A 27,996-nucleotide genomic window follows, 5' to 3' on the forward strand; every position below is an offset into this window, starting at 1 on the left:
AGGGGGCGCGGGCGGGCGCGCGGCGTTTGTGGTAACGGGAGGGCGGCGGGGACCGAGCAGGGGGCGGGGGGGGCTGAGGGGTGGGATCGAGTGGGGCGGGACCGAGTGGCGTGGGTAGGGGTGTGGGGCGAGCAGGGCTGTGGGGTGGGATCAAGGGGGCGGGCAGGGCTGCGGGGTGGGATCGAGTTGGGTGGGTAGGGGTGTGGGGTGGGATCGAGTCGGGTGAGCAGGGGCGTGGGATGGGATAAAGTGAGGCGAGGAGGCTCGTGTGCGGGCCCCCGGTACAGGAGGGATGGAGTGGGGTGAGGTGAGGTGGGCGTGCAGTGAGGGGCCCGGCAGCGGGGCCTGACCCGGCAGGGCAGGCGCAGGCAGGGAGGGAGTCCACTCAGGGGCAGGGGCAGGGGCCGGGGCCGGGCACGCTGGGGAGACCGGCAGGGCTGGCTGTGTCCCACTGCTGACGGGCTCCCAGGAGGCTGAAACATGGCGCTGCGCTTTTGGTCCAGGTGTACTAAGAGCAGGCGGGCCCTTGAGGAAAAGTACTCTCTGCCCCTCGCGCCAGGTAAAGATCTGACCCACCCATCGTCGTGTCTCCCCTGCCACTGCATGCGGCCCAAGAGTTTGGCTGAGAACTGCCCGCACTCCTTAACCGCTGTTTCGGGCGACCCAGCCAAGGAGATGGGCAGCTGCAGGCAGCGCTGTGGCTTACCTCGTCACAGCCCCAGTGAAGCATGGACTAACGAACACCTCCCGTGCTGAATCATTACTGTTTGCGTTGATGAGTAGCGTAAGAGACATTTCTGGAGGATTGAATGGTTGGTTACAAAACCAAATCCTTCCAGTGTAGACATGTTTCCTGGCCCTGAGTATCAGTTCCCAAGATCTGGAGTACATCTTTTTGTATTGTAAAATGTTATCGTATCCAAGTGCAATTTTTCATTCTTGGATTGTGTGACATGATAACGACTATGTAAATTATCATAAATCATGTTTGGCACCTGTTTTGTAGGTATATTCTTAAGGCATACGATAGCTGAGATAAGTTTAAGCAGTAGCTGTCTTGCTTTAGTCTTTTTCAGGACATCTTGTATATATTCAGATGGCCACAATGAAACAAGAAGCTGGTTCCACATCTGCTGTGATTAGGATGGACATACTTTGCTCTTACTCCTACTGTGTGTCGCTGATGTATGGTGCTAAAGCTGTTTCACTTGAATACATGGAGATCAGATCTGAGCAAGGAAGGTCAAAGTGAAGTGAAAGTGACAGTGCTCGTCTCAAGCTTTTTTTCACAGTTCTGAAACAAGAGAATAAGTCAGAAGTGTGATGGTCGTGCGGATCTTGCTCCTTTTCAGTGTGAAAATCATGTAAATAGTAATGAGAACTAACAGTTTAAAGGACCCAGTGTTCTGTCTTTTAAGAGAAACAAATGAAGCCAAGGAATCACATCAAAAGACCATATTTATCAATGCATTCTTCTGTTTAGAAAAATTATTGTCTGCATTTTTTTCTTTTTTAAAGATCACTGCTGAGAAAAATGACAGCTGGCTCGGTCTCAGTTCCTCAGGTCATACCACTTCGAATCCCTCTTCCAGGGAAGGCTAAACATGAAATAGACACAAATACTCTCGTAGAAATAAAATCAGGTATGAATAAGAGCTTTGACTCCATGTAAATCATTTTTGTACGTGTTCATCTGAAAATTTTAGCCTCTATACTTTTGTTTGCATTTAATTATTATTTTATATTTAATTATTAATTATTATTTTTATGAGTGCCCACTTCATTAAGGAACTTAAATAATTAACCAGCATGTTTTGATACACCAAATATTCTTGTCCTTAAGTTTATGCATTCAAACAATATTGACATATGAGTTATTTCATATATGTTAGCAGTCTTAATTTCTTCCAAGATCAGGCTCCTAAGATGCTGCATTTTGCTTTGACTGCAAAACATGTACTTGAAAGTGCCATATGCCAGGCTCACCCCAAAGGCTTTCCTTACAATTTTGGAAATGCCAATTTTCACCATGTGAGAAAATACCTTTTCTGTCGTTAGAATGGACAAGCTGTTGCAACCATTGCACAGCTACTTTAGGAAGAGAAATATTGCTTATAATGAAATTGCCTTTGTTTAGTAACTAATTTTTCATGGGAGAAACAGTTTTGGTCCCAAACATTCAGCCATTTGTGGAACTGCTTTATTTTGTTTAGGTGAGAAAAATCAAGCACTGTAGTGAGGACTTTGATGCGTAGAGCTTGTTTTTCACAGGTCGAATACAGTTTGGCTAATTACTTTCTCCATGTCTTTCAGATACACCTGAGGTCTCTATTTATTACACTTTAGATGGAAGTAAACCAGAACTCGTTAGGAAACCTGGCTATGGAGAGCATAACACTTTTAAGTATAAGGGTCCTATTATATTACCAGTTGGGAAAATAACTGTCAAGGCACTGGCAGTTACAAAGTAAGTACCCTATTCTATTTTAGTCGTATTTTGGCAAGGAGCAGATATCCCAGTCATGGCTTGGAGCTATGCTGTCTGAAGCACTCCATACCTTGCAAGTGAGAGATGCCCCTTTCACCAGCCAGTCTGCAATCTAAGTGATCTTCATGAGCTGCATTGACTTCATTTTCTCGTAACGCTTTTTATCCATTAAGCGCTTGTGTGGATGGACTATCTCTCAGTTGTTTATCTCCTGGGCTGTGGATGTAGGCCAATGATCTGTAGAGGCTGTGGGTATGAAACTAATAAAATAGACTACACTTAGAGCTCGTCCTCTTGAGAGTGATCAAGAGAAATGCCACTAGTATGGTGTTCTCTGGAATGAACTAGTGTGGTGTTTTCTGGGGTCATCCAGTGATTCAGCAGATTTACAGAAGCTGGTCTTCCCAGGAATTTGCTTAGTTTCTCTCAAAGGAGCACAGTGCTAAACCTCACAGTCTTGTATGCGCAAGGGTAAAGTAAAAATACAGTACATAGAAAGAAAACTGGATTTTGCTGCACAGCTACTGATTTTCTCTAAACTAACTTCATGCTTAGAGACAGAGAGAGGACACATGGATTCTCTGTGTGTACCCTGTTGCATTATCTTTTATTTCCAAGGGAGCAGAAACTGCCACTCCAGTTGGGGATTTGTGCTTGCTGTTCCCTGCTATTAGCAGCTGCAGGTAGCCTTTGCTTGTGTCTCCACTGGAATACAACAGCACTATGTTTTACATGTAAAAGATGTTGAGGGTTTAAAGTATCCGTGTATTTTATTGGTAACGCCTTATCATGCACATTTTAAATTAAAAAAAAAAAAAAAAAAGAACAAAACAAAGCAGTAGTTCCTGAGAGTATTACCCAGGATTATACTTACCAACCAAAATAATGACTTGCAAGCTTGGAAGAGATGTTCCAGCAAACAAGCCATGTTCATCAGTGGTTTACTTGTTGCTGCACATGAGTTTGTGGCACGTATATAGCTTTGTGAACATTGACTTTCAGGGACTGCAGGGAGAGTACAGTTGTAACAAAGGTGTTTCTGGTAGAGTACAAGCAACCAAACATCCTCGTCTCTGTTGGAGATGATGACAACAATTCCCTAAAAGGTTTTGCCACACAGGTAAGTTTTAGCAATTGTAAACACTTTTGTGAATATAAAATGTTGTATGTATGATATTACTTAGAGATCAAACCTTGACTGGCAATAATTTTAGTATATTTTATTTCCTCTGTTTGCCCATCTTTGCTTAGTCCTTTTTGCAGTATTGAAATTCCAAGGGGACACATTATTTTTTTTTCTTTTTTTTCACTGGTCTTTTATGACCAATTCAGGTCAAGTATTTTAAAATACATTTATAATTTAAGCTTTGCAAATGCTTGGATCGAAAATAAATACCTTAACCACATACTTTAAAAATCTTAGCAAATAACTATAGCAAGAGAGGATTAGAGCAAAAACAAAAATTTCATTTGGAATTCAAATGGAATTACTGTTTAGGAGAGGGAAGGTGGAATGTTTACTGCAAAAGCAAAGAAGAATGGAGTGAACGTGGAAATCAAGCCTGCCTGGAGTGAAGCGCCACAAGATTTCCGAGGTATGGTATTACTTCATAAAACTGAAATAGACTTCTGTCTTAGCTGAAAACATCGTAAACTTTTCATCTTATATCACTGGTAAAATATGGGTAATTCTAAAACCATCTCAGAAGACAGAACATCCTCTGGGAATTCTAGTTTGATTGCTCAACACTGCAAATGGAGAACAAAAATTACCTTTTACACATTTCATATTACCTTTTAAAAACCTATTGAAATGTCATTCATTTCTCAGCAACATAACGAGGCCGAGTCTATATTTCCTTTTGTGCTAGAAAATGCTGTTAAATTGATGGGATTGCAGGTCCTTTACAGAGTTCTTTACTGATGTTTGCTTGCAGTAAGATTCCAAAATAAGTACACAAAGCAGAAATGAAAGCTTGACCCAGATTTTCTCTATAGATAAAGCCTGTTATTCCATGGTAACGGCAATGGGACTGCTTAAGAGCAGGGAATCGTATTAATGTTTACTCATTAATTTACTCGTAGGAGCTTGGAGTTCTTTGAGCATGCAGGAAGGAAGAAAATCGTAAATAGAGAAAAATACAAAAGTAAGCTCTTTCAGACAGGAATGAGGTTTCTTCTAGTTTAATTTCCCGTAAATCCATGCAGTTTATTTTAACCCAAAATCTGGATTTCAAAATTTTAGTATATGCTTAGCTATTAGAATTCACAGAATCACAGAATCACAGAATGGTAGGGGTTGGAAGGGACCTCTGTGGGTCATCTAGTCCAGCCCTCCTGCTGAAGCAGGGTCACCTACAGCAGGCTGCACAGGACCTTGTCCAGGCGGGTCTTGAATATCTCCAGAGAAGGAGACTCCACAACTTCCCTGGGCAGCCTGTTCCAGTGCTCCGTCACCCTCAGAGGGAAGAAGTTCTTCCTCATGTTCAGACGGAACTTCCTGTGCCTCAGTTTGTGCCCATTGCCCCTTGTCCTGTCACTGGGCACCACTGAAAAGAGCTTGGCCCCATCCTCCTGACACCCACCCTTCAGATATTTATAAGCATTTATTAGGTCCCCTCGCAGCCTTCTCTTCTTCAGGCTGAACAAGCCCAGCTCCCTCAGCCTTTCCTCGTAGGGAGATGTTCCAGTCCCCTCATCATCCTTGTAGCCCTCCGCTGGACTCTCTCCAGTAGCTCTTCATCTTTCTTGAACTGGGGAGCCCAGAACTGGACACAGTACTCCAGATGGGGCCTCACCAGGGCAGTGTAGAGGGGAAGGAGAACCTCCCTCGTCCTGCTGGCCACACTCTTCTTGATGCACCCCAGGATCCCATTGGCTTTCTTGGCAGCCAGGGCACACTGCTGGCTCATGGTTAACCTGTTGTCCACCAGGACACCCAGGTCCCTCTCCGCAGAGCTGCTCTCCAGCAGGTCCACCCCAAACCTGTACTGGTGCATGAGGTTGTTCCTCCCCAGGTGCAGGACCCTGCACTTGCCCTTGTTGAACCTCATCAGGTTCCTCTCTGCCCAGCTTTCCAGCCTATCCAGGTCACGCTGAATGGCAGCACAGCCTTCCGGTGTGTCTACCACACCTCCCAGTTTGGTGTCATCAGCAAACTTGCTGAGGGTACATTCTAACTCTTCATCCAGGTCGTTGATGAAGAAGTTAAACAAGGCTGGGCCCAGTACTGACCCCTGGGGGACACCACTTGTTACCAGCCTCCAACTAGACTCAGCGCCGCTGATGACAACCCTCTGAGTTCTGCCATTCAGCCAGTTCTCTATCCACTTCATTGTCCACTCATCCAGCCCACACTTCCTGAGCTTCCCTAGGAGGATATCATGGGAGACTGTGTCGAAAGCCTTGCTGAAGTCCAGGTAGACAACATCCACGGCTCTCCCTTTGTCTACCCAGCCAGTCATGTCATCGTAGAAAGCTATTAGATTGGTCAGGCATAATTTCCCCTTGGTGAATCCATGCTGACTACTCCTGATAACCTTCTTTTCTTCCACTTGCTTCATGATGGCCTCCAGGATAAGCTGCTCCATCACCTTTCCCGGGATGGAGGTAAGGCTGACCGGCCTGTAGTTCCCTGGGTCCTGCTTCTTGTCCTTTTTGAAGATTGGAGTGACATTGGCCTTTCTCCAGTCCTCGGGCACCTCTCCTGTCCTCCAGGACCTCTCAAAGATGATGGAGAGTGGCTCAGCAATGACATCCGCCAGCTCTCTCAGCACTCATGGGTGCATTCCATCGGGGCCCATGGATTTGTGGGCGTCCAGATCGCTTAAGCGATCCCTCACACAGTCCTCCTCGACCAAGGGAAAGTCATCCTCTCTGTGGGCTTCTCTTACCTCCGGGGCCTGGGGTTCCTGAGGGCCAGTCTTAGCACTGAAGACTGAAGCAAAGAAGGCATTCATTAGCTCTGCCTTCTCCGCATCCTCCGTCACCAGGACACCCGCCTCATTCAGCAGCGGCCCCACATTGTCCCTAGCCTTCCTTTTGCTGCTGATGTAGTTGAAGAAGCCCTTCTTGTTGTTTTTGACATCCCTTGCCAGCTTCAATTCCAGGTGGGCCTTGGCCTTCCTCGTCGCATCCGTGCATGCTCTCACCACGTTTCTGTACTCTTCCCAAGTGGCCTGCCCCTCTTTCCACATTCCATGGACCTTTCTCTTCTGCCTGATCTCTGCTAGAAGCTCCTTGTTTAACCATGCAGGTCTCCTGCCTCCTTTGCAAGATTTCTTTCTCAGGGGGATGCATTGCTCCTGTGCATGGAAGAAGTGTTGTTTAAAGAGCGACCAGCACTCATGGACCCCCCTGCCTTCCAGAGCCCTGGCCCACGGGATTCCTCCCAGTAGCTCCTTGAAGAGGGCAAAGTCAGCCCTCCTGAGGTCCAGGGTTTTGATCCTGCTTATCGCCCTGCTTCCTCCACGCAGGATCCTGAACTCAACCATTTCATGGTCACTGCAGCCGAGTCTACCTCCAACCTTCACATCCTTAACCAGTCCCTCCTTGTTTGTTAACACGAGGTCCAGCAGCGTGCCTTTCCTTGTTGGTTCCTCCACCACTTGCATCAGAAAGTTAATTGCGAGAGAGTTAATTCAAAGCGAGAGTATGTAATATTAAGCTATATGTTGACTGCATGAAGTGAATGACAGTGGAATGACAGAATTGTCATTTTAGACTTGGAAACAGAAAGAAAGACTGCTCAAAGGTCCCTGCAAGGACCACAGCTCCTTGACAGTCATTTGGAAACAACAGAGTACGGAGAGGAATCCATCTCAGCACTACCAATAGAGTCGTCTCAGGTAAGCAAAGGGGTGTTGAGGAAAACTGTTAAAGGCTGTCATCAGAACTGAGCTCTAATAAAATAAAGATGTGAACATTAGTGATCATACTCATATAAACTCTCAGAAATTAATGCCTTTGTCTGTATTATATAGTACTAATTTAAATTCACTGATAATAACACACTTGGAATAGGAATGCCCAAAGCAGTACCCGGTTATAAGTAGGGACAAAACCAGGAAAAGCAAATTAACAATGCCTGCATTCCTACTATTTCTCTTCTAATACATTACTGAATCTGCAATTATCAAATAGTTATTGCAATAGTTTGGCAAGTTGATATTTAAAACTTAATATTCAGTAATACTGTCATGGAAGTAAACAGAAAGACATTGGTTTTTTTTTTTATTGGAAGAAGCTATGGGTCTTTAATGCAGGTAATGGAGGAATCAAGTGTAGTAGATATTCCTTAAAGCAATGCAGTTCAGTGCAGTTTGTCTCAAATAACATCTTTACCTAACTTTGCTACTCTTTTTACTAAGGCTGAAGAATTACCTTTATTTCAGTTTGCTAGTTCTTCTGCAGTGACTAGCCGGAAAAGCTTAGCAAGCACGCAGGTGGCAAGGATCCAGCGGGAAACAGATTTCCTCAAGTAAGTGACTTCTCCTTTTAATGTATTTGGCTGTGGAAGGTAACTGAGCAATTGCCTTTTGCAACAAAACTGAAAGTACTGTGGGTCTTTATAAAAACGAGGACAACAAAGAGAGACACTGCCTCATAACTGGAGAATGTGATCTAGGTAGGGCTTTGAAAATTCTTTCTCTTACACAGTTTTATTTACATGTCACCATACACAGTTATCAACTATCTTATCATCCTTTAAAAAAAAAATTCCTAACACCTGTAAGATCAGAGCAAAAGCTGTGTTTTCAAATCAGAGTGCAGCCCTCACTGCTGTAGGTGAAAACTGCTCACTGGGGTAGTCTCACATAGTGTTAGTCCTTATCAGTGTTGAAAGGCTTATGTGATCTACATCAGTGGCTCCCCATGTCGCAGCAGTGAGGCGTGATACAGATTGTGTGTCAGGAGACTTGTTTACCTCACATGATGAGGAGGAAAGTATGAAACTCCATAGCAGCCAGACAGAACCTCCTATCATGGAGGTTGGGGCATGGTGTGGTGGACCACCATAGCTTGGAAACCACAACTGAGAAATCAGTGGCCTAAGTCTTGTCACAACAGGTTCCAGATTAATCATTATTATGCAGCAGTACAATACCAAAACAAGCTCAGCCAGTTTGCTCTTATTTTCAGATGTGCATACTGTTCTGCTCCTCGCCTATCTGACCCCTTGGCTCACTTCTGTCAGGAATGTGGATCTCCTATCCCACCTGTGCCAGTACATCGCTTCCCACCCCCTGAAGGAGCACAGGTCAGCAAAATATCGTAACAATCAACAAATCCTCTTTGGAAAAACCAACTTCCTCATCAAATTACACATCCAGTGCTGGCAAAACCATTAGTCACACTTTCATTTGGGAAGCTGTGTTCTGATTGGGTTTTTTTGTTCAATACCTTTAGCAGTGGACCCAATGTAGTTCTTAAATAATGAGCAAAATTAACCATAGATTTCTTCAAGTGCCTTGTATTTTAATAAGGATAACAACGAAAAAGTAAATTGTGTTTTATTTGCTTGTGCAAACATCACCACATTCAGATTCCTCCTCACCCTGTAACAACAACCACTGCAAGTTCAGGACTTGCATATGCATCTTATTCCAGTGCTAACTAGTGCAGTTAGTTAGTAACTAGTGCTTATGTCATAGCTGTAGAACATCCATCTAATATGCCTGAAACCTTAAACAGTGGCATGTGTGGGCATATGTAAGAGCACCAAGTTTTGACAGTGGTGCCTGTAACTATCTTCTCTAAGCTCTTCCCAAGAGATAATAAACTGATCTAACAAGTCAATGGAGGATTTTATTTTTCCTGTATCATCAAAAAGTTATCCTGTCTGGGGCAATGCTGTAGTTTCAAGTGATGACTGAGAATATTGAGCAAATCTTTGTATTAGGTTCATAATTAGGAGGATTTGAGCTGCCTGCACACATTTTATAGTAGCATTTTAAATTTATTGAAAATTAACTTAGTACCTTTCTGGCATGTTTTTAGTAGTCAGTAAAGCATTCTCTTTCCAGTTGTCATCATATTTTCTCAATAGCCTTTGATATTTAAGGATCAATATCAGCATCTGTTGCTGTCAGCTGCTGTGTTTCCAGTGACTTTGCTGCTGATGTAGACTCTAACTAGGAAAATACTGAAAATCTCATGGTAACCTTAATGATCTCATTATGGTTCTTAACATGCTGTGATGTGTCTTTTTCTTCAGATGGCACCATGTCTTGAATGCAAACATCTTGTGCCAATGAATACACCCACTTGCATTGTATGTGAGTCGCCAATAGCTCCACAGCTGCAGCCCCAAGCCAATAACTGCGTAAAGGTACTTGAGAATAAATATAACAATATAGCAATTTACCTCCTGGCATACATTTTTCTAACAGATTGCTTCATTTCAAATGTTTTGATCCAATATGGGTTTGTGTAATTAAATTGTGACAGCTTTAAGGGTTAGTAGGATTAAAAACACCTTGAGTAGAAATAATCATTATAGGTAAACCACATAAGCCCAGGAAGGCATGATGAAGAGCACATGACGTAGCAGTCTGAATGACAGGAATGCATGCACTTGTGTTCAGTAGAGAGATATGCTACAATCCTGTGATTTATGGCTTTAGTATTATGAAGTATTTTAAGTTTATTGAATATGTCCTCATTACTCTGCTTACCTAATTTCATCGTAAGTGCTCAGCACAGATGGGCTGGCAGGACTGGGGCAGTGGGTATGTGGCCAAAACATTAGAGTGTAGTCTTGATCAGTGATCCAAAAATGCTGGTGGTCTTAACTAGACAAAATGTTTTACCCTATAAAGTACTCCATAAGGGTGTGAGGAGGAGAGGACTGATACTGCCTGCCCACAATGGGTTGCTGAGCTGGTGTCAGCAACAAGATTTTGGTTTCCATGATAGTGGGACCCTGTCTGAAGATCAACAGCTCCTTAGGAGAATTGGGATCCACCTCACAGGACAAAGATATCTTTGCCAACGGGAAAGCTGGGCTAGTAAGAAGGGTTTTAAATGAGAAACAACAGGGGAGGGAGTGATGGACAGGGCTGAGAAGCAAAGGGTCTTGGGTGATGTGGACAAAAGGGAACACTTAATCAATGAAACAGGGCTTAAGTGAGGTCACCTGAAGCATTTGCAAGGAAGTACTTATAAGGCAGCATGATGGGGAACCCCCCCAGACCCTTTCTGTGAAATCAGCATGCTGGGGTGCCTCTCTGAAGTGCCTGTACACTAGCGCAAGCAGTATGGGGAATAAACTCAAGGAATTAGAGTTCTGTGTGCAGTGGCAGGGCTATGATCTTGATGGGACCACAGAGACACAGAGCAATGACTTGCATGACTGTACGGGTGACATCGTAGTGGGGGTCTGCTGTACACCACCTGACCAGGAAGAAGCAGTGGAAGAGGCCTTCTACAAACAGCTAGAAGTAGGCCCACATTTGCAGGTCCTGGTCCTCATGGGGGACTTCAACTACCCCAATATCTGCTGGAGGAACAACACAGCAAGGCATAAGCAATCCAGAGGTTCCTGGAAAGAACTGATGACAACTGCTTGATACAAGTGATAGAGCAGCCAGCGAGGAATGGTGCTTTGCTGGGTCTCATACTTACAGGGAAGGAAGGGCTTCTTGGGAATATGAAGGTCAAAGACATCCTTGGCTGCAATAACCACAAGATGGTGGTGTTCAGGATCCTGAGAGGAAGGAGCAGAGGCAAAAAGTACAATCACAGCCCTGGATTTTAGAATAGCAGACTTTGGCCTCTTCAGGGATCTGCTTGAAAAAGTCTAATGATATCCTGGGCTGCATTTAGGAAGTCTGGTGCCAGCAGGTAAAGGGAGGTGATTCTTCCCCTTTACTCAGCACTAGTGAGGCTGTGTCTGGAGTAAAGTCTCCAGTTCTGAGCTCCCCAGTACAAGAGGGGCATGGACATACTAGAGAAAGCCCAACAAAGAGCCACTAAGATGATTAAGGAACTGGAACACCTGGAGGAAAGACGTAGCAAGCTGGGACTGCTTAGTCTAGGGAAGAGAAACTTGGGGGAATCTCATAAATAAGGGAAGATGCAAAGAAAACAGAACCAAGCTCTTTCTGGTGGTGCCCAGTGACAGGACCAGAGGCAATCAGCACAGACTGAAGCACAGGAGGTTCCCTCTGAACATCAGGAAACTCTTACTGTGAGAGTGACTGAGCACTGGCATAGTTTGCCTAGAGACGTTGTGGAGTCTCCATCCTTGGAGACATTCAGAAGCCATCTGGTCATGGCCCTGGGAAACCTGCTCTGGGTGGCGCTGCTTGAACAGGGCGGGGTTGGACCTCCAGAGGCCCCTTCAAACCTCAACCATTCTGTGAGTCTGTGATAATTGCAAGGGAATATTTCTGGAAAGAGAAGGATGCTGAAAGGAAACTGTTGACTGAAGACTATGAGATAACAAAGGAGATTCATAATCTGAGGCAGTTATCAGCTTGATGTCAAAGCAGATTATAGACATTGGCCCAAATCTAATGCTTTAAGACAACCTTTATGTAGGTGCAAAGACAAACCTAAACTAATCAGTGCCAACAGTCAAAATATCAGACTCTTTATTCCTAGATGTGGTGGAAACTTGCTTGTTGATAGTGAGCGTGCTAAGATCTTTTAGGGCACCCTCATGGCATACTATTATTATTATTTCTATTATTAATATAATAACAATAACGATAGCAACAATAATAATAATTTTCCGTGGAGATACTGGACTACCTGTTTTGTGTGAGTGCAGTGACTAAGCAAACTGACACTAATATATACAAAGATCTGGAGTTATTGATGCTGGATCTCCTGAGGAAACTGTACCATATTTTAAAAAAACTTGTCACCAGGATACATAGATTTGCGATGACCAGGCAATATGGCCTAACTAAAGTCTGAATCTCACAGCACAGACTTGAAGGATCTCTTCTACCTGCAGGACTGAATAACGACAGCACTTTGTAAGATCAAGTCCTCTTATTATTGTTGTTCAGTTTTCAAATACTATGCAAAATTTATTCTTTCTCTGTTTAAAAGGGCAAAGTAATTTGTCAGGCATGTGGCACAGGAAATCCTCTTCACCATAAACACTGTGTGACTTGTGAAAGCAGACTGCCTGAAATGCAGACGGTAAGATTTCTTGCAGCAATCACACTAGGGTTAATCAAATCAAAGCATAACATTCTTTTTCTTCGGAAAACTGAAGTCATAGCCCTGTGTCCCTGTGTTGCAAAAGCAGAGATTCCCTCCTCTGTGCCATATTCAAGCCCATTACTCCCACAGATTCTCCATCACAAATGCCCAGCTGAACATAAGCATATTGTATACCTTCAGGTTTCTCCTCTGGAAGTCAGGATTGCAAATGCCATTGTGAAAGCTCAGAAGGCTCTTAGAAAACAAGTAGTCTTGACTCCAAGGGAGTCTCATTTGTGTTTAGATTATTTTCAACTGCAATAGAAAACTTGAGTATATACATCAGGAAGATCATTCTCATTGATTTCAATTATTTTCTGAAAATAAAATATTCTTTTACATTATTTTTATCTCCATTTGCTGCTTCCCCTACGCGCATGTAGCTACTGTGCTTGTGTTTGGCTGTGACTCTGCACAGAGGTGAGAAAAGCAACAATAAATGTTCCGCCTAATATTGCTATCTGTTTCAACTCCCCATTTAGCTTGCTTATTTGGTTCCTTAGAAGAATTTTATTTTCACTTCTGAAGAGAAAAGTCTTGTATGAAAAACTTATGGTACATTTCACTTCTCCAGGTTGTGATAAATACAGAAATGAGAGGAGAATAATGATTTATGAAATAAAATCTTCTGATTATAATGGCAACATCCTCAGTTCTAAAACTGTCAGTAGGCAAATGTATCTTGTATAGCCACTGAGGTGTCATTTCGAAGTTAATTTCAGTAGGAATCTGTACTTACCAAAGATAAACATAGGTTTAGGTGCTTCACTGAATGTAGATATTAATATATGTATAGCTGCATACGTAGTTAGGCATATGACATGAATGGTAAGACCTGTAGTAGTGAAGAGAGAAGGTGAAATGCTTACTAAGAATTATTAATAGTAATCAGAAATTTTACTAATAATAGTGATTAATTAGTGATAACCAATAGTACTTACTGAATAATTAATAGTTAGTGATAATGCTGGTATTACTACTAATGGCTATTAAATAATTTAGATTTAGAACATATTTGGACTTGTCCTCTTGTAAATTTTATCTTCCAAATGAACCCACAAATTAAATCGTTCAAGTTGCAATGCAGGCCACAGTTGAAAATAGGGCTATTTCATGTTTTCTTACTTGCTGTTGTGTTTGTGTAATCAAAACAATTTTCCTTGGGTTCAGTTCCTTATCCATATTCCTGACTTGTAGAGAAAATAAACTGTGTAAGCCCTGAGGCAAAGCCATTTGAAGACGTATTTGTCCCAACTAGGATCTATAATCAACCTCTAGAAGTTTCAGCTGAAAAATCTGGGTTTTTTTGCATACCCCTACAAGTTAATTGTAGTAGGAAAGCTAGATAATCTATAACTGGTATGAGGTAAAAGAGTGCAAAACAATAATTTATGTAGTAAATACCAAACTGAGAGAAAACTCATTGTCTGAACACACTCTCCCTGCTGTACTACTACAAAGAAAGGTACAAAGAAAAATAGCTGTTGTGTTCTGGATTTCAAAATGTAAGTTTATCAGCAGAGAAACCTCCCTCTTAACTTTGAGTTTACTTGTACATGGGGCCTTATTACTAAATACTGGGTGTGAAAGGACACGACTGATAACGAAATATTTTTATGCGCTCAGTTCTGCTAAAAATCTTTTTATATTAATTAATGCAACATTTTACTGTGGTTTTGTAATGAAAAAAAATTACAGGTTAGGTCCTAGTCACTCTTTTACTATTCTAAGTTGAAAAAATTCTTTTAGGCTGAATATTACTTTATGTTATCAAAGTAACTTGCTTGCCTATTTCACCTTACTTAGCTTGTGAACGTTTCTTCATAAGAAGTGTTTTCTCCCTAATGCTTTTTTTGTTTTATTAGCCCATGTTTGGAGAAGACACCCCCCAGCCTTATGCCAGCCAGCAAAGGAAGACAGTTTTGTGCTCAAAATGCAATCATGTTAACCAATGTGATGCCCGTTTCTGTGACTGGTGTGGAGCCAAGGCACGTGTTTGTGTTGACAAATCTGTTTTTACTCACCTGTGACCTGCAGCAATTTCAAACATACCTTTTCAAAACTCTTGTCACTTACTACATAGCTTATTATTATCAAAATGACTGCTTAGAGCACATAAGATTATATAAAGAAAAATTAAAAGCTTAGATGACATCCTGACCCAATGTCAGTTGTGACTTAAGGGTTTAGTGATGTAAACAAATTACCATGGGTCAGTGAGCATCAGCTCATTGCATCAGTGGAGGTGCAATAGCTGTATATTTTGCCAAAGTAACTTCTCCATCAAAAGTTAAAGAATAGGCTAACCTAATGCACCTTTTTCCATATCTACTCTGTGCTATGATCACCTATACAGGTAATCACCAGAGATGAGATGATGCATGCAATTTTTTTTTTTGCTGAGGGCCTTATTAACTTCACCGAAGACAAGTACTTTCTCTTAACTGATGCTCAGTAGAACTTTTGCATGGTACAAGCAATATAAACAATTTCCTCTGGCATGTGTTTTTATAAGTATAGTGTTTCAAGCTAAGATCACACTTGGGGAGAATTTTTTTTTTCTGTGAGCTGAGTCTACATAAAATTTTAAACACTCCCCTATATGCATACATAGCCATTGGTCCTGTACTGTACCAGTGGACTCGGGGTGGTGGGAGTAGTGTTAGAACTGAACAGGAAAGAATTGCAGTCAGTATTCAGTATCAAAGCACACACTAGTAATGACAGGGCTTATTGAAAGAAAATAAATATTTTTGAAAGCGTATGTTAAAAAAATAACTTACCAAAATGCTAGACCTGTCTGAAAAAATGTTTGCCTCCATAGCACAGTGCTGAGATAGCTGAAGATTTACTGTCTTGCATCTGCCAGTGTGTTAGCAGTCTGGTATCCTGGTTAATATTTCTAATCTAATAGTTTTAGATAGTGCTACTTCATTTTAATTCATGTCACTGCTTGTATCTTTCCGGAACCATGCATCATGTGCTTCTGTAGTGACAAGTTTTTCATTCAACTTTTCAGCCTGGACCTCCTCCATCCTACTTTACTTGTTTCAAGTGTGGTACAAGCAACCGTCCATACGCTCGCTTCTGTGGGTCCTGCGGTGTTTACATAGAGCACCCGTCAGCGGTAGGTTCTCCGCACGGCAGTCTCATGGATGCTGGGGACTCACTGGGGCTTTCTGAGGTAAGACACACAGTATTACAAAGCTGGGCTTGAACACAGCTAAGAGGCTATTCCACCGTGGGTGCAGATCAGCACAATTCCATTAATTTCCTCTTTGAGACAATGCTGTGGTCTGCGAGCATGCTGAGGGCAAAACCAACGATATGTTTATTCTGAGAACTGCTTTTGGCTGAAAAGTAGTCTTGGCTGAAGGCCTTAATCAGCCTTATTCTAAACAGGAAAGTGAGAAACAATCAGCTTTTCAGAAGTCTTAGCTCTTTAAGTGCTTTTATCTTATTACTTGTGTTTTGTGTCCTGCTGATACAAGGTATTCTTTCATGCATATGTAACAGTGCTTTGGAAAAACTGTTTTAAGAAAGACCATCAAACTGAGCAAGGCCAGCTTTTGTCCTACAAAAGCATACATGTTCTGCTGGCAATCGTGAAGAGTTTTGCTTTTGCTTGAATATTTGTGATAAGTTGCTTCCTTGTTACAGACTGGTAATTAAAATCAATAATTGTTAATAATTCTTCCCCCTAGCTTTTTCATTCCTTTACAGTTTTGTATACTGTTCTGGTTAATTTCTGCTTGTAACCCATTTAATTATATCTAATTATATTACTTACACTTTTCCTTCCCCTCCACTCCCCCCAGGCTAAACGATTTCAAGCTCAAGTTGCCTGGCAGCCTTTTGCTATTTCCTTAGACAAACCAGGGGCAGAACTAAATGAAAGAGAAGATAAAGGAACCCAAACTATTGGACTTTTTTACCCATCTAGCAAACTGTTGGAAAAGAAGGAGCTTGAGCTGATTTCACAAAAAGAAAAGCTGGAAAAGATGAGTGATCATAAACCTCTCCTGACAGCCATTAGTCCTGGAAAAGGTTAGGAGTTTTGATTTTATGTTTTCTAAACAAAGCTGCAATGTATGACCTTGCTTTTTCTTGAAAAGATTATAGTCCATGGAACATGGCATCAGTAGGACACTGATTTACATCTTTTCAAGTCTGTCTTCCCACCAGTCACTTGTAAATGCGGTGCTTTAGAATTCAATCACTGTTCTCCATCAATAGCTAAAAGAAAGCCTATCAGCAATATCAAAATCATGGTTACTGACCCCTGTGCAACCTTACTAATTTGCTAGTGGTTTGATTTCCTCAGATCGTACAAGATGAGGACAGGTGTCCTATATTTGAATTGGAAACCACTGAACAACCACCCCACCTCCCAGCACCCTCTCCACCCCTCACAATGTGAAGTTCAGTTAGAACTGCAGTAGCACCTGCTAGGAGCCACTCAGACACAGAGGATCGCAGCTCTTGAAAAATATGATGAGGCTTGTCCACGTGAAGAACTTGTTTGGGGTGCTGTTGTGGAATAAATTATACAAGTTTTGGAAGCAAAGGAAAACAGAGTAGAGAAAGGGATTCTTAACAGGATTACAAAACATAAGGTTGGTAGAAACCTTGAAAGCTCTTTTAGGCCTCATCTTCCAGCCCCGCAAAGCTGTCAGTACATCTGCATTGCTCATTGCAGAGACTGTCCATGCACAGACTGCTGTATCAGTACAGCAGATTACTTTGTTTCACAGTCCCTGGTTAGTCAGTTAGTTGCATGTGGAATCCCTTGACTGTTTACTGTCATTAAAAAGTTTGCAATTTTTAGAGATTTTAGTTTTACTGTCCTGGGAGAACTCAGTTTTCTGGATCCCAAACCCTTGAAGGCAGTCTGTCAGTATTATTTAGGGACCTAATAAATGGCCCAGTTTGCAAAATTATCTTTAATCTCGCTGTGCAGTCCAGAGAATAACTTAATTGTAAATCACAACAGCATCAAACCATGGTTTGGAGGAGCAGTCACTTTTTTTGATCTATTTTCCCATCTCTAGCTCTTTTCTACAATCAGAGGGTCAACCCCTCAGGCCGTCATCAGAACTACTTATCTATTAGGTAGAAAAAGTTGCTAATGAATGTTAGAAATTCCTCTCTTGACTGTGTATAAATATCCAGATGATGCACTTTTATTTTTAAAGTATCACTAGGGAAATCTGTTTTCCTGCTCCCTTGCTCTGAAATGTGGCATGTTCTCTTATACATCACTATAGGAAATACAACACTTGACTTAACATGTCAGGGAGCTTAATTTAATCAGAGATAATAAAGGTTTGGCCCACAATAGTGCTGAGACCAAAAAAAAAAAAAGTAACACTGAGCATTCATATATCGCTATCAGAAGAACAGCTCTTGACTTGTGAGAGAGAACTCTCTTCTCTGGGAAAGGTTGAGAAGAAATTCTGAACTGTGTTTGAACTATGTTAATTTTTATCTGTTTAGCAGAGGTAACTTTGTTGAAGTTGTACTGTGTAATGTATTCTCCATTAGACCCTGCCAAGGTCTGAGGAACATATTTCATTCTATAAATCAATAAGTGTCAGTTACACTAAAGTCTTTCATGCTGCTCCCTTTCCTTGATGCTGGCTTGAAACTACATGTATCAACAAGACTATACGCTAGCACCCAGGAAAATCATGTTTATATATATGCCAAATATGTCCATTATTTCTTCAATTCAAATAGTACTAGACATTTGATATTAAAGTTTTTAAATACAAGTGATTAAATAAGTTAGTTTGTGTATTTATTTATTGACCATATGAGCCATTAACTGACCTTTTCTTTTGTGAAGATATTAAAAAAACAAACGGTTAGGACGGGGAAATAACAGCAGTACCAGAACACAAATCCTCTGATGTGTACTGTATTTCTCTTTTTTGCTGTACTTTCAGTCTGTTTTGAACAGGACCCAAACAATTTACCAGGTAAACTTTACAAAGAAGCCTCCCCTTTCCTACTGTAACAAACAGTAATCAGTGTGATATAGGTGTAATCAGCTATTGACAGCATGAATTCAAGTAGTCCATCAGCACTGCCAAAAACCCTTTTAGATGTAGTAAAATGCCAAACATGCAAGAATATGTTCCTGGCCATCTGGATTTTTTGAAATAAAATCTGGAGATCTAGGCTGGTTATGAACCAGTTTATTGCAAATAATAATGACTTATCTGGAGAGATCACTCACGAAGTGGTAGTCTAGCTCAGCTTTTTTAATTAGTGTTTTCAACTTCTATTAGTTTTTGCATGTGAGACCGTGGCAGGGAACAATTTATGTTGCTCTGTGCATCTTTCTTTTTGTATTCCTTTAAAGCAGCCTAACTAAGACTTGCTGGTTTAGTTTGTCGTAGTTTCTACTAGTTCAGTCCTGGAAGAGTTCTCCAAGCACAAAAATCCTTGCGCACTTGCCTTCTCTTGTAAAAGTCAGCACACAGCACTTATCTTCCAACTCGGCTTCTTCTCCCTGTTTCAAGCTTCACTTAATATGAAGGGAAGGATAAGGTCAGAGCAATTTCATTGTGTAAGTTAAACGAGGTTACCAAGCCTACACAATTTATTTACAACAAAATAAATCATACTCTGTACTTTCCATAAGCATGTTCAAAAATAAAATTAGCTTGAACCTGATAACAATCACTTAAGAATGAGAGCAAGTCCTTATGTTTCTTTCTCTGATGAAAACAGAACATTGCTTCGGAATTACTTGGACAGGAGCTGCAAAAACTCTTAAGTGGCTTAAGATGAGCTTCAAATCCAGGTGGATTCAGCCCCTAATGTTTCACGCCCTGTACTAGCACAAAGCAATACTGACTCTCTCCCAGAGATCTTGACAGGTGAAAGAGCAGGAATGCTTAAGTATAGGCTCTCCCATATACAATTTAAAGGGATTTCTTCGGGGAATAATTTACGCAGACCAGAATGCTGTATAGGCTGAGCTACTGCGCCTGCAGTTTTCAGATTTGGCTTATTATTACCTGTCAGTGACCTCAAATCAACTAAAAATCAGTTCAATAATGCACAATTGCTTAGATGTAATATTGTACTTTTTTTTTTTATGATCTCAAGTAGTGTGAGATTCTCCAGTTTTGATTCCAAAGGACAATTCCAATACATGGTTTTGTTGTGAATAGAGGTGCCCTAAGAATGAATTATAAATTATGGATAAGACAGTATTTAACTTTTTTTTAGGGTATAACTTGCTTCTTATTTTCTTCATCAGATGAATTTTCCAAAGAAAAATTCAATTTTTTTTTTTTCTCAGTGAAAATATTCTATCTTTTAAATCATCCATCACATGACTAGAAGAAATGTTAATCACAATTTCAGGGATTTTTCTCCTGCTTAACTCTCTCTGATCAGGTTACTGGAGAAAACAGCTGGATCATGTTTGTGCTCACCTTAGAAGCTATGCTCAGAACAACCTTGAATTCAGAGCACTGATTGGAGAACCTCGAATGGGAAAGGTAGGAAGGAGCTTGTGAGTAATATCGCATGAAAAGATTATTGTGGCTGCTAGATAAACACTGGAAAAATAAATGTCTCCCCTTTCCTTATACCTTGACCTATCTGCGTGTGCAATTTGTTTTGTTGTTCCATTTTTTGCTCAGTCTTTTACTGAAGATATTTTTCTGCTTTCTTTCCTATGGCAGTTTCTAGTCTCCTCTCACGTCACAGCTATAAGAGAAGTGATAGAAGCGAGAAAGCCCTTGCTCAGCTGCTTTTATAGTATACCACAGCAGGCAACCAAGAAAAAGAAGAGATCACTGACATCTGGTCAGTTAAATAAGCCCTTCTAGAAATGGGATTTAGATTATATGCTTGCCTCTGTTCTGGGCTGGATTATACCAGGAGACCACAGCAATTCTCTTTGGCTATATAGTCTACTTCTAGTGTAAATTATACCAGCATTACAGGAACAGGGTATTGCCTTTGATACTGGAGACATAGTCTTCGGGATGTCACCAAAGTGCATTAAAATGATTAAAGGTGTGATAGAAAGAAGATAGAAACTGGAGGTTCTTTCTACAGAGTCCTAGAAGATAGGGCTGGTATGATTGAGAGATCGTTTGGTCCCTGTCCTGAGGGAGGATCAACTCTGCCTAAACTGTTCCTGACAAATCTTTGTCTTGAAGCTTTTCAGACTCACCAACAATGGAGATTTCACAATTGCCCCAGGCAGTCCACTTCTGCTCTCCATTATCCTTGCTGTTCAGCTGCAGTACTGATTGCTTTCTTTGGCAGCCCGGCCAGCTGGGTCAAGGAGTCGCATCCCCTCACACTGCTTCCTAGGTGCTGCCAGCATAACTGCTTGTGGCAGTGTCCTGTGGGCTGGATCAGTGACTGACCCAGGCTAAAAATAGCTCGGGGGGGGGGGAAAAAAGGGCACCAGTGCTAGTACAAAAGAAGGTTGCCAGTGAGCACCTGGAAGTGGGATGTAGGCAGAAGCAGGGTTGGGAGCTCCTTGAACTGGCATAGCTACTGGGAAGCTTTTTCCCAGTGTCTGACCTAATCCTCCCTCGTTACAGTTCAAGTTCACTATTTCTTAGCCTGTCCTGACTGATGTGACACACCAGTAAAAAAAAAACAGTTTCAGCACATAGAAACAACTACAGAAAAGTTTGTGAATACTGGGGGTCAGAAATCTAACTGTCATTTGGCAGATTACACTTTTGGGATGTAGGGCACTCTATCAGATACTTTCCATCTGAATTCTATACCCAGTGAGACCTATTGGGTCCACCAGTGTTTTCAGAAGCTGTAGTACAAGTATAAATATAAAAGACATGTGCTTGGTGAAGTTGAGGTATAGGTCCACTGCAACTTGTTTCCTTCGATGGAGGATTCAAAAGGATATGCCTGAAAAATATTAAATTGCCTAGAGGAGGCTACTCCTGCTGCTTCTTGGCCTTTCATCATCCTATTGTCTTGAAACCACAGCCCCCAAAAGTAACAGAGGTGATTCAAAGTAGATGCCAGCTATCTGGGTTTAATGCTGCTTTTTCAGTTTTCATGCAGATTAGAAATATAATCAACCTTATCTCAAAATTCTCAGCCTGCTGCATTTTAACCTTGTCAGCTTCCTTCCACTTCTTTATAATCCCCCATGCACTTATTTACATACAACTGCTTGCTAGTAGCACTGTCTCAATGAATTGATACAGAAGTTGCCCACGTTTTACTACAGACTGTGCTTCTACAGACTGATACAACTAAAGCAGTAGCCAGTTCTCCTGGAGTAGGGAGTCCTAAGGACAACATAGCCTTTCATGGAGCTGCAAAATCTGGATGGACAACAACTGAACTTTCATGAAACATAGCATTACTACATCTTATGGATTCAGTTGGCATTTCAGTCATCCTGGTTTTTCCAGTTACTCAAAATACCACCTGCCCCTTTCTCAGTTAGATGGGAAGCGTTGGTACAACATCACACTTCAGCAAAGGCCACATGTGATTTTGTTTATTGGCTCCATAATAAACATCATCAGCAAGACTCATTCATAAAACTATTTCTGTGCCCTTTTTGTAAGAGATACTAACAGTTGCTCTTTCCCTCTAGATTAATGCTGCTACCATCCGTGAGGATGACTATGAAGTCACTATTACATTGAATTATGCTCTTGCTATTAACAAGGTCAGTTTGGAGGATGAGGCCCATTGTTAGGCTGCTGGTCTAAAGCAGACCAGTCAGTGTAATGCTGATATATTTTAAATTCAGGTCTAAACAAGAAATTATTGTGTTCAGAGGGTGTTAACTCATCACTTCAGAGAAAGGAATCTTTTTCTGCTGGAGCTGGCTGAACAGGTATCTTTATCTGATTAAGCCAGACTTCATGGTTACGTTGCTATCATCTTGCATTTCGTTGGTTTGCCATTCATATTAACATTCTTCTTTCAGCTGATGTTGTTTGATCATTCTAGCACCCCTCAGCTCTTTGTCTTAGAGCCTCCTTTTCTTCAATCTGCATATTGTGCTCTTAAGAAACAAGCTTAGTAATTTTCAGTAGTTTGGAGATAACATTTGCCAGAGCTCCCGTTAACCGCATTCAAACACTTGAAATCTCTACCTCCAGAATTACCGTGTTCCAAAAACCACCCATGTATTTACTTCCAGCTTTTCAAAGATGAAAATCTGCCATTTCAAAGATCAAAAATTTAGGCTGCATCTCTTGTGTAAAATCTTTAAAAGTTTAGCTTCCCAAGTGGTGCCTGAAAATGTGTATCACATCATTTCACAAGTGAGGAGTTAATCAGATCTCTCAAGTGGTAGACACACTTTCATTTGGATGAGAATTTTCATTTCATTAAGTGAGGCTGTGTCATTTTTTTTCTTTTTTTAAACAAAAACAAATATCTAACACAAGGTTTAGAAAAAAATGCTACATTATTTTGCCTCAAAAAGAGTTCAAGTACATAATAATTTGTCTTGTGCTAATTTGAGACTTATATTAAAAGCCTATACGTTTTTTCATACGCAACATCACTGTTTCGTGCTACTAAGATTATAACAGTGTTACATGATAATCTGATTAACTGCCTGCATTTGATGATTCTACAGGATATTCATACTAATAAAGCAGTGAAGTTCAGCAGTCGTTACCTGAATACTGTAACAGAAGTCAGAGGTGGACAGGATGGCAATCAGACTAGTTTTGGTGAGATTTCCCTCCTCCTCCTCTCTGTCTTTGTGATAGACCATAAATACAGTAGTCAAGAATATGGAAGCAGTGCTTGGAAGGTTAGACACCGAGATAGGCAAACTAATACAGTGGCACATTCTGCAACTGCTTAAGTTGATTTTTAAGTCTTAAAATGTGGCTGAGTTGAGGTTTAAGCAATGTACAGACTCTGTCAAAAGCTCATGGGAATGCTTCATCCCTAGAGGACAGCTGGAGAGGCCAGTAAACTGCAGCCACAGCTCATAGCAGTGTCTTTATTATAGTGATAAAACTTTAGATGCCTTGCCTATTCTTTTACAATAGGAGCTATAAATGTCAATATTATCTCTACTTTTGAGCTGTGCCAGGGACTTCATCTTTGGCGCATTTGGCAAAGATAAGAAATGATTAAATACATTCATTCAAGACCTAGTTTTCAGAGATGCTTAACTTGCATCTCCCATTGGTGTCAGTAACAGCTCAGCATTTTAGGCATCTCATACTGGACTTCGGTTTTCATTAAATCAACTAGTTGTAAAGTCAGCATTAGAATTCAGAAATTCCTATAGTATGATTTGACACACTTCAATTCACATGTAAGTTTCGGCCAGTTTGTGCTTCTAATCTGAGACTTGGCAAGTGGCAGCCACGGCACTAGGAGCTGGTTTTCTGAAGTGTCAGTAAGGTGACTGTGATTCCAGGCACTCCAGTAGCACCAGCTCAAAGGGTCCCCATGTGGTTTCCTTATCAACCCTCCTGCACATTGATAGATTACATCTCTTAAAAATAACAGACATACATGTCTACTCAAGGTCCTCTAGTCTTGTTCTTAAGTATTTGGGAGCTAAACAACATCGAAAAATTGTAAGGATTTTGGTTGAAACTATTAATGAATCCAAGTCAAGCCTGTTGAATAGCTGCAGCTAGTTAAAAAAAGACGCAAACCACCCAAACTCCACATTTCTTTGAATCTCATTTCAAAATAGCAAATTTTTGAGTCTGCCCAAGTGTAAACCTTTTGTTAAAACCAGTCTGATCTGCAACAAATATTTCATCACCTTGTCTTGTAGAAAACTGATAAATATTGCTTTCGTTTCAACACATAATAAAGTATTTTTGTGGATAAATTGTTTCCAGATCTCTCCCCCAAGTTCTTGTTAGAATACTGACTTTGCTTTGAATTAACACTTGTTTCCCTTTCTGGTAGGCAAAGATGATCATAATCTTTTCCATTCAAGAGGCAAACTAAAGAGAACAAAGTCAAGAACACTTACAGAACCAGCAGATATGCTCCCCGTACGTATCTTCTGCGAGTACAGAACAAACTACCTATAGAGCAGCACTAACGTGAAGGAGGGCATCCAAGGCTTTTAATACTGACCAGGGTGGGGGAAGGAAAGGGGACAAAAGTCCAACTTAACATAAAACCTGAAAATTCGTAGCTGACATTTATTACAGAACTGGAAATAACCAAACTTTGTTCCTGCTTAGAGCTTAATTAGAATGTTGCTTTCGTGTTTGGACCCATTCTGTTTTACTGGCACGGCATTAGGCCTAAAGACTGTTGCAGACTGATTTTGTTACAGGTTTTTGTCAGAAGCAACATCAGACGGAGACATTATCGTCTTCCCTTGACCCTTACTACCTGGTTTGACTCTACAGGACATACCCTTGGCTGTGCTAAAGCTACTGTTCGCACAGTCAGACTGTGAACTAGACAGGGGAAGATGATCTATGCAACAGGCTTTTAGGTCAACTCAGTTTTCCCATGAATCTGAGACGTCAGCATAACTGAGGGCTAGCTTCATGCAAGAAGCAAGGCTTTACTTCCACTTGAGAAATGTCCTGGAAGCAGTGCCTGCTAAATGGATAATGGTAACAGCACAGAAAACTTCAAAAGGGAAATGTGCATTAATCTCAGGTTGGATCACTTAGCCAACTCAAGGGGTGGAAGAAGATATGGAGCTTTGTGATAAAAGTCCAGAAATAAAAATGTCTGGTCAAGTGATTGGGCTTTCGAAAGGACAGAGGAAGGAGGTGGGAAGAAGTAAAAGGAGAAGGTTTTTGAGTTGGTTGGTTTGTTTTGAGATTTAGTTATCAAACTTCTGAGAGGCAAAAACACATTCATTTTCTAAATAAAACACTTCCACAAGTTCTGGAAGCTTCAAACTTTAATTCTGTGGCAAAGAACTTGTGCCCTTGTTTACTGTGGTGAACAGATATTTGTGCGGTCCTGGAGAGCTGTGCTGATGTAAAGCGAGTCACTTGCAGACATGTTTGCTGGGTCAGGACCTCAGTAGTGAGATATTTGCCTGGGTTATCCAACACTTGCTCAGATTCAGAAAGAAATCCCCACAGGAGGGTCATGAGTCAGTAATGCTGAGGTTCAGCTACACTGCATTCTTCCCTCAGCTGTACTCATGTCATGGTGTGCGTTTTCCAGCTTTACTCAGAGGCCCACCTATTTGTATTTTCGCTGTGTGAAACACTACTGGCTGTTTTCTGTGTTTCCACAGCCAGAGTCCAGACAACTACTGGATGAACTGGGTCCAAATGGAAAAGGAAGAATCACCTTGGTGGAACAATTGCTCAGTGAAGTAAGTTATTGCTTGCTGAAGTTTCCCTTTGCAGCTCTTTGACCCTTTACTGCATGAATATTAGCCTGGTATGTGACCTAGACTTCATGCTTTGGAGGCAACATCCTTGCAATACAACTGTCTTCAGGGTGGAAGAGCATTTTGGAGAAGGAACAGCCTGTTTTATGTTTATGTATGTTCTCCCCAAATTTCTGTTTGGCCAGTGTGTAATGCATTCTCATCTGGGTTTGTCAAGCCATGCAGAAAGAAAAAGACCTTCGTTTTATAGTTCTGGGTCAAGTCCTCTGTATAGCAAAAGAAAGCATAAACTCTACCTTTTTACTGTGTAGTTAGATGCATCCTGACTGTGAAATCTAGCTTGATTGCCCTCATTATACACATTTGCTCTGGTTTTGAGCTAGGACAGACCTTTTCAGAAGAAACATTAAGAATAAATACAATTTGAACATTTCTCCGTCCTGAGCACAAAGACCATTTGCCAGCTTAAACTGGCATAATATTAAAGCAAGGTGGAAGCTGGAGAATCTTTATGGCTCTAGATGAGCCACAGAGGTCCCTTCCAACCCCGAACATTCTGTGATTCTGTGTGTTCCAGGGAGCTGACCCAAACTGCCGCAGCGACGAGGACCGACCTGCTCTCACAGTTGCTGTCCTTAACAAGCGCGCAGACGCCATCTCCCTTCTCGTGCAGAAAGGCGCTGACGTTGACCAGGAGTCAGGACTGTAAGCAAGCACTGATTCTCTGCCTCGGGTCTTTCTGAAGTTTTACCAAAACAGCACTTGTGCTCCCAATTTTAGAGGGGATTAACTTCCTACCCCTCCTCCACAAACCTGTAGCTGAGGGGCTAGTTTCAAAGCCAAATTAAAAAAAAAAACAACAAACAACAAACTAAAACCTGCAAATGAGCAAAGATAACAGTATTCACAGTCCTTCTTTCTGTTGCCAGCTTTGAAGATTTCTCATAATTTCTGTTAGAAAAGCTGCTGTTCTATCCAATTGCTTCCCCCATCCACTTCACCTTAATAAGAAAAGCCACACTAAAGCCTACCCCCCCCCCCCCAAAAATCCCCGGGACTCCTAGCGTATTCTATATCTTCCCATTCATTTTCCTTAGTTTAATTTGCTAGACTGTTTCTCCACCTACCAGGATGGTTTCCTCAGGCAATAAGTACATCGCTCGTTCCTCCCGTGCAGGCACAACAACGCGGCCCTCCACGAGGCGGTTCTGCTCGGACCAGAGGGCGAGGAGTGCACCCGCGCCCTGCTAGGGTAAGTGCGGCAGCGGGGCCTCTAGCTCAGCTGTCCGCGGCCCACCAGCGCGGAGCTGGCTGGCGATGCAGAAGGGCCAGAACCCACCCAAGGCTCAGCACTCTCATCTCACCGCTGTGTCCTTGCGGGAAGAGGCACCCAGAAGTTCTGAAGTGGCGCTGCGTCAGCATTTACCTACAAGCCACGTCACTAATTCCAGTAACTTGGAATGAATTTTAAGTAGTTTAAAACAATCTGGTTTTTATTTACAGCTGCAATGCAAGCATAAAAAAGAAGAATGCAAAAGGGCAATCAGCATATGATTTGGCTGTTACAGCTGGAAATAATGAAGTTATTTCATTGTTCGCAAGTAAGCTTAGACGGGGAACGTCGGACTAAATTGCGAAACCCGGGAACATCGGTCTCGTCAGCGTGTGATTGCAACCGCCTTTTCCCCGAGATGGAGCTGGAGGATCTCTGGTTTGGGAGCACCTAAGTGCACGCATCTAGTTCTGTCTGCAGACTTCACAACCCTCCACGATCAGCTCGGGCCCCACAACAGCAGCTATTTTGTACGAGACTCCCCCATTCCTGCCCAGCAGTTCAGAGCACGATTATTCACTGACTGCGCTCTGTTCTGCAAGATTTCTTCTCCTTTCCAAACTTGTGCAAGGAGAGGGACCAACCAAACCTTCCAAGGCACAAGGACGTTTTAGGGAGACTTGATGAACA

General features: G+C 41.7%; 1 protein-coding gene across 5 annotated transcripts; it reads left to right on the forward strand.

The window, feature by feature from the left end:
• Window position 1: 1 nt before the first annotated feature.
• On the forward strand, window positions 2-27,985 carry DZANK1 (double zinc ribbon and ankyrin repeat domains 1). Of its 5 annotated transcripts, XM_075413211.1 has the most exons (22): window positions 2-31; window positions 504-559; window positions 1,519-1,643; window positions 2,314-2,467; window positions 3,491-3,608; window positions 3,987-4,083; window positions 7,211-7,335; window positions 7,858-7,967; window positions 8,630-8,747; window positions 9,705-9,818; window positions 12,551-12,643; window positions 14,572-14,694; window positions 15,726-15,890; window positions 16,525-16,753; window positions 20,120-20,223; window positions 22,320-22,394; window positions 23,319-23,415; window positions 24,626-24,714; window positions 25,935-26,015; window positions 26,611-26,738; window positions 27,211-27,285; window positions 27,537-27,985. In XM_075413211.1, the coding sequence occupies exons 3-22, from the start codon at window positions 1,535-1,537 to the stop codon at window positions 27,661-27,663; spliced, it is 2,331 nt and encodes a 776-aa protein (XP_075269326.1). In that variant the 5' UTR covers window positions 2-31; window positions 504-559; window positions 1,519-1,534; the 3' UTR covers window positions 27,664-27,985. The 5 variants fall into 5 exon arrangements, with proteins under 5 accessions (XP_075269326.1, XP_075269327.1, XP_075269330.1 ...); XM_075413212.1 differs by lacking the exon at window positions 2-31 and having other exon boundaries at window positions 414-559; window positions 7,882-7,967; XM_075413215.1 differs by lacking the exon at window positions 2-31 and having other exon boundaries at window positions 414-559; window positions 25,939-26,015; window positions 27,537-27,615.
• The last annotated feature ends 11 nt before the right edge of the window (window positions 27,986-27,996 follow it).

The sequence above is a fragment of the Opisthocomus hoazin genome, chromosome 2 (genome assembly GCF_030867145.1).
Source record: "Opisthocomus hoazin isolate bOpiHoa1 chromosome 2, bOpiHoa1.hap1, whole genome shotgun sequence".
Taxonomy (NCBI): Eukaryota; Metazoa; Chordata; class Aves; order Opisthocomiformes; family Opisthocomidae; genus Opisthocomus; species Opisthocomus hoazin.